This window comes from Elephantulus edwardii, unplaced genomic scaffold (genome assembly GCF_000299155.1).
Source record: "Elephantulus edwardii isolate Elephantulus edwardi_28Jun2011 unplaced genomic scaffold, EleEdw1.0 scaffold00514, whole genome shotgun sequence".
NCBI lineage: Eukaryota > Metazoa > Chordata > Mammalia > Macroscelidea > Macroscelididae > Elephantulus > Elephantulus edwardii.
In genome coordinates this window covers 127,484-134,641 of record NW_006400264.1, presented here as the reverse complement: position 1 = coordinate 134,641, position 7,158 = coordinate 127,484, and the positions used below count along the sequence as shown (strand labels likewise).

The following is a 7,158-nucleotide window of genomic DNA, read 5'->3' as shown; positions in this document are numbered from 1 at the left end:
CTATATCTATCTATATCCCACTCTTTAAAGTCTTTATCTTCAATTTTCAGGTGTGTCTCTTGTAGACAGCATATTGATGAATTTTGCATGGGTTTTTGTTTTGTTTTGGTTTGGTTTTTATCTGCTATTATCTTTCTCTTAAGTGGTGAATTTTTTAAAATTTTTTTAAATTTGAGGATTTTTTTTTTTTACCCAGTGGTGAATTTAAATCATTCACATTCATTGTGATTATTGGGAATCAAGGTTTTACTGCTACTATTTTGTTGAGTTCTTTTTGGTGTTGTTGCTGGTTACTTTGGTCCATCCTGCTTTCTGTGGCACATTTGTAAGAAGGACATCTCTCAGTGTTTCCTGCAAAGCTGGTCTTGTTTTCGTAAACTCCCTTAGGTTCTGCTTTTCTAAGAACATCTTGATCTCTTCATATTTGATGGACAGTTTCAATGGTCATAGCATTTTTGTTTGACAGCTGTGTTGAGTGTTTAGTATAAGTCTTTACACTGTCTTCTTGATCACATGGTTTCTGCTGAGAAATTACCACTTAATCTTATTTTATCTCCCTTATAGGTTACTCTTTGTTTCTCCCTAGCTGCTTTCAGAATTCTCTCATCTTTGGTTCTGGCAAATTTGACTATGACATGTCTTATTATTTTTCTTTTGGGATTTATTCTATATGATGTCTGCTCAACTTCTTAAATACATATTTTCTCATTCTTCATTATGCCTGGAAAGTTTCATTATAGTAATTCTTCCACAACACATTGATGCCTTTACTTTTCTTCTTCCTGTTCTGGGATTCTGATCATAATCATGTTATTTCTCCTGATGATGTCCTACATTATTCTCAGGTTGGTTTGTTTTTTAATTCTTTTTTATTTCCCCAACAGATAATTGGTGACAATTCTATCTTCTGTTTCACTGGTTCTGTGTTCCATCTCTTCAACTCTGTTTATGTGGCTCTCCAATATTTTGACAGCATCTGATACATTGATCCTCATATTTTGGATTGTAGTTTCTTATTATTCCAGAGCCTCTAAGGCCTACTTTGTATTGTCTGCATTGTTTTGGATCTTCTAATTTTTTTTTTTTCTAAACTCCTCTTGGTTTTTGCTTGCAGTGTTCTTTAATTCTTTATGTCTGTCTTTCACCCACTGAGAATATTCAATCATTGTTCTTTTAAATTCTGTGTCATAAAGTTCCATCAGACTTTCTGGCTTCAGGAAATCCTTTGATACTCAATCAGTTTTGAGGGATGACATGGTGCTTTGGACTTGTGTGGGGTGCAAGATAGACTACTTCTTATATGGCATTGCTGTGGTACAGTTTTTTTATGGCTAAGGTGATGGCAGGCTCTTGGTCTGATGTCACTGCTCCAGAGGAGGGTGTGGGAGTAACCCTGCCTGCACTTTTCTCTGAACTTTTTATTTGAGGAAAGGCTTGCTTCAGTGCAGGAGAGAAAAGGCCTGTGGATTAGCAGCCTCCTCTGTCAGACAACTGTTTCAGCTAGGTCAGTCCAAGCTGCTCTGAGCTAAAGGCAGCTCACTTTTTGTGAGGGGAGAGGAAATGAAGTTAAATGTTTTCATCTGTGATACTGATGTCTCTGCAGCAATTCAGAAGGGTGCCAGCAGGTCATCCTCCATGCATTGGGGTTGGGACATCCAAACCGTGGCATAGGGTCCTCCAGATGTTGGGTCCAGGACCTCCCATTGGCACAGGTATTTGGGGCAGGACTTCTGGGAGACAGGGTGAGACTTCTGGGTGGTGGGGTGGGGCTTCCAGGTTGCAATGGTGGGACTTCCAGGCAGCAGGGCTGGGACTTACAGGAAGAGGCCTGGGTGGGCTTCCAGATTTGGTGGGAGTGTTCCTGTAGCTAGATAAGGTCCTTCAGGCATGCTCATGGGTCTATGCAGCAGGGCCAGGCACCTCCAATTGGTGCCATGGCCCAGTGCTCCAGGCAAGAGACTACTCCAGAACACACCAAGAAACCCCCAAGTCAGATACCTACTTAATTAACGGGATGCACAGATGCAGGCATACATACACACAGAGATGTGTGGAGACACCTATTGTTTGTTATATTTTCTGATTCTTTCATGAATGTTGATTGCAGATTCAAGTAATAGGAAACAATTCACAAAGTCAAAATTTTCTCCATTTAACGTATTACTTATTGACACTCTTATGAAGATTTTTTATTTCTTGCAATTCTTTTTAATTTTTTTAAAATTTTACACTAGTTCACCTACAAAGTTCATATAAATTGCCCTTCACACCAAATCCCCCCACCTCCCCAACCCACCCCACTCATCAAACCATGCGACTCTGTGATTACCCCCTTACCTCCCCTAACTCCTAATACATGTTTTACTAGTTATCTATTTCTACAATAATGGTCTTTTACCATATTTTTCTGTATGGGACTGAGTTAGTTCACCTAGCATGATACTCTCCAGTCCTTCCCAAATCAAGTAGTGATTTACAAAATTATTGCTTGTGTGTGCTGCACAGTATCCCATCATGTGAATGTGACATAATTTCTCAATACATTCATTTGTGGTTGGACATTTGAACTGTTTCCATGTTCTTGTGATGGTGAATAGTGTTGCTGTGAACATTGGTGTATAATTCTCTATTTTTGCCTAAGTTCTTATTTTCTCAGGCTATATTCCAAGCAGTGGAATAGCTGGGTCATATGGAATTTCTATCTTCTGCTATTCGAGGAAACATCAAACTACCTTCCACAGTGGTTATCTTGTGAAGATTTTTGTTTAATTTATGTTGAAGTATAATTCATTTGAAAGACCGTAGACATTAAGTTAATTAGTAAATGCTTCAAATCTTCTTTTCTACAAGCAAGTTGGTGTCATTTGCATATCACATGTTCTTGATTAATCTTCCTCTTATCTTGATATCCCATTCTTCTTCACACACCCAGATTTCTTAAACTATTTTCAACATACAAATTGAATAGACATGGTGAAAAGATTCAACCCTGATGCATAATTTTCCTGCTTTGAAAATTAAGGAAGACATATTAATGAAAACTAAATGGATTAAAATACACAAAAATGCTTATGCACTTGGAATGCCTTTTTACATAGTAAAAACTTAATAGATTTTAATTATTATTTCAAAGTCTCAAGATGGATGATGATGAAACTTTCACTCTAGGGTATTTGACATCACCTTTTAAAATGTTCTTTGTGCTGAGTGAAATAAGGCAGTCACACACACACACACACACACACACACACACACACCTATATAAGACAACTTTGGAAGCAGAAGTGTCCTCCACTTCCCAAACAACATGTTTCTGGAAACTCTATGAACTTTGATAAATGTCAATAGTTATAAAAGGCTTCAGACCTTTTGTTTATAGGGTTCCTATGATTTGTGCTCAACTTGATGGCAATCAACAACAACAGTATATAAGACAACTGTTGTAAAAGGGTAGAGAAAAGTTTATAAACAGAGAGAATCAATATAGAATGGTTATCGGGGAGCGGAAGTGGAATGGGGAAAGTAGAAAATTAATTTATGGACAACTAATGGCTTAGTGTAAGGAATTGTTCTGTCAGGCAAAAGCCAGGTGGTTCAGATCCACCAGCTGCTTCATGAAGGTAAGTTGAATAATCTTCTACTGCATGGTTTACAGCTTCTGGAAATCTACTGGAAAGTCAACTATGAGTTGATGCTGACACAATGATACTTAACAACACTTACTGAGGTGAGTGAAAATAGGGGTAATGAAACATGAATGGATACTGTATTCATTGTAATTGATGTGGAATACAATGTGCATGAATGATTAATTGGGGAAAACCATCAACCCAATATATTTTGTAAACTTTCACTCAAATAAACTTTTTAAAAAAATGTTACTGTACTGTCTCATGTCAGATCTCTGGTTCATTGCTTTGGCTGCTATGACATGAGATGGAACAGACCTTGGGACTGTTATATCATGGAACCAGAGCCAAAAACCTTTTGCCCAAGTTTGCTGAAGGACTGTGGAAAAGGAAGAACCAATATTGGCACAACTGAGAACATTGTAATATTGGCCTGGAGCAATGAGGCTCAAGGCTGAGCTGCCCACGAGCATATTTCAGAGACTGTCCTGACTATATTCTGGTTGTTGTTTTTGTTGTTGCGTGCCATCAAGTCACCTGCAATTCAGTGACCCTATGTACAACAACCCTAAAACCTGCTCTATCTTGAGCTAACCTTATTACCTCTGACACATCTACCCCCATTACCCCAGTCACTAAGTCAATCCACCTCTTAGAGGGTCTTCCTCTCTTGCACTGTTCCTCCACCCTTCCAAGCATAATGTCCCTTGCCAAGGACTGGTTCCTTCTTGCAACATGCCCAAAGTATGTCAGAATCCCAGCCTCCAAGGAGAAGCCTGGTTTCACCCTCTCCAGAAAGAACTCGTTTGTTTTCTTAACAGTCCATGGTATATTCAACACTATTCTCCAGCACCACAGCTCAAAGGCATCAATTCTCCTTCTATTATTCCTAGTCATTGTCCAGCTTTCTGGCGCATAACACATAATTGCAAAGACCAAGACTTTGATCAGGTGCATCTTAGTCACCAGACTGACATCATTGCTCGCCAGTACTCTGGTGATGTCCCTGACAGCAGACTTTTCCAGTGAAATCTGTCTTTTGATTTTATGGCTGCTGGAGCCAAACAAACTAAAGCCGTTAACAATTTCAATCTCTTCACCATTTATCATGATGTTGCCATTCAGCCCAGTGGTGAGAATCTTTGTTTTCTTACTGTTGAGATTCAATCCATGTTGTTTTGGTTGAGTGCTGAAAAGTCAAGCATGACTCATAGCGACCCCATGAACAAAAGGCCTGAAGCCTTTCTGTAACTATCGACATTTATCAAAGTTCCTAGAGTTTCCTGAGGCATTTTTTTTTAGGAAGTGGATACCATTTCTGTTTCCAAACCGGTCTTAAATTGGGAACTCTGCGGAATACTGTTCATCATAGGTAACTTTTATGGTATTTGATACCCCAGTGGCACAAGGTTCAGCATCACAGCAACCCCAGGTTATCTCAGTACAGCATAATGACAGAAGAGTGCTGTACCACTTAGAAGAATGTTCCTCAAAAATATAATAACAACCAACTTTAAATACAACGGCCCTCATCACGGTCTTATTGACTCTAAACAAGATGCTTAAATAAAAACAAACAACAACAACAAAAAGTTACTGTAGAGTCCATTCTAACTCATAATTACTTTCTATTTTAGAGAGTTAAACTATTTCAAAGGATTTTTTTTTTGTAATCTTGAGTCAAACAGATAACTAGAACTTTTTTCCTATGATGTCATTGGCTAGGTTTGAACTACCAACCATGATGTTAGTGATCAAACACAAACTGTACCACTAAAGACCCGTCATCATATAATATTCTTTCATCATTATCATATCATCATTGTTATGTGCCAACTAATCACCTGCAACTCATAGCAACCCTATGTACAACAGCTCTGAAGCCTGCCCTGTCCTGAGACAATCTCACTGACTCTGATAAAACTACTCTTATTGCCCTAGGTTACTGCAGAAATCCATCATATCTGGAGTCTTCCTCTTCTGCACTGTCCCTCCACCTTTCTGAGTGTTATGTCCTTCTCCAAGGATTGATCCCTCCTGGCCATATATCCAAAATACGTAAGACAGAGCTTCAAAATTCTATCCTTTAAGGCAAAACTTGGATTCACCCTCTCCAAGACAGACACATTTGTTTTCGTGGTGGTCCATGGTATGTTGAAGACTTCTCTCCAGCACCACAACTCAAAGGTATCATTTCTTCTGTCATCCTTAGTCACTGTCAATCTCTCTGATGCACAACAAGTAATTGTGAAGCCTGGATCAAGCACACCTTAGTCTCTAGATTTACATCGTTGCTTCTCAGTACTCTGGAAAGTTTCCTGACAGCAGATTTACCTAATGCAATTAGTCTTTTGATTTCCTGACTGCTGGTGCTAAGAGTGTTGACTGTGTAGCCAAGAAAGCTGTAACTGTTAGCAACCTCAATCTTTTCTCCATCCATTACTGTGCTGCCAATTATCCCTGTGTTGTGAATCCTTGTCTTCCTAATGTTGAGCTTCAATTCCTATTTAAGACTACAGTTCTTGACTTTCTGCAGCAAGAAATATCATGCCATAGTTTAAATCCTAGTTTTCACAATTACTAGCTGTGTTAAATGAGCAAATCACTTGCTCTTTTTGAGCCTCCATTTTCTCATGTGTATGGTGGGAGTATTTACTAATAACATCTAAAGTTTTTTTAAATAAGAGTTCCTGTTGTTATGTGCCATTGAGTCATCTGCAACCCATACTAACCCTAAAAATAGGTGTGACAAGATACGTAAGTTTCTAGTATAGTATCTGTCACATAATGTTATATGAGTGGCAGCTATAACTGGTATCTTCTTGATTCTAGGGTTATCTTTTCAGATTCATGTGTGAAATAATTGTGCATCTTGTAAACATTTCCATATTTAACATGTCTTTCCTTTTTAATGTCATAGATTCCAGGTGGAATGAAAGCATTTGAGTACATCTTTCCTTTCTTTCTCTAAGAGAGGAGTCATCTTGCCCTACTCTAGTTATAATACCACAATAAATGAAACCTACCTGTCATTGTCCAGAGTTTGGTTCATGATGACATTACTTCCCTTAGGAGCATAGTTCCACTGCACATCTTGGATGCCCAGATAGTAGACTCGAGTGGACCCATCAGCCGGTTGAAGCCATAGTGTATGCATAAATATAAGAGCCCATAGGATTTGGCCTGGTTTCATGGTCCACACTACTCTGGGAAACAAAGAAACTAATAGATTCTGGTATTGAATAAAGAAATAAAAGACCTTGTAGGTGTCTGATAAATTGAAAAGAGAAAAAAGAAAATAGTAGAAGTTTCTAAAAAGTGACTGAGAAACTATAAACCAATTATCTCAGACTTCCTATTTTACCTGATTATTTTCAGTTCAACAAGTGTTCACTGATGTCCATATATAGAGGATAAAGTTAAAAATCCACTTACACTGATAATCAAAATTCACTTCCTCTAGAATAAATATGTTGATCACTTTTTTCACTAGTGTACAGATAAGAATACATCCTGTCCCAGAAATCAG

At 38.3% G+C, this 7,158-nt stretch overlaps 1 protein-coding gene across 1 annotated transcript in view; it reads right to left on the bottom strand.

Moving 5' to 3' along the window:
* Positions 1-6,831, bottom strand: part of HEPH (hephaestin) — a 308,125-nt gene extending 301,294 nt beyond the window's left edge. The window contains exon 1 of the mRNA XM_006903126.1: positions 6,656-6,831. Within this exon, the coding sequence (XP_006903188.1) occupies positions 6,656-6,822 (167 nt within the window). The 5' untranslated portion in view covers positions 6,823-6,831. The remainder of the gene's footprint in view (positions 1-6,655) is intronic.
* Positions 6,832-7,158: the final 327 nt, after the last annotated feature.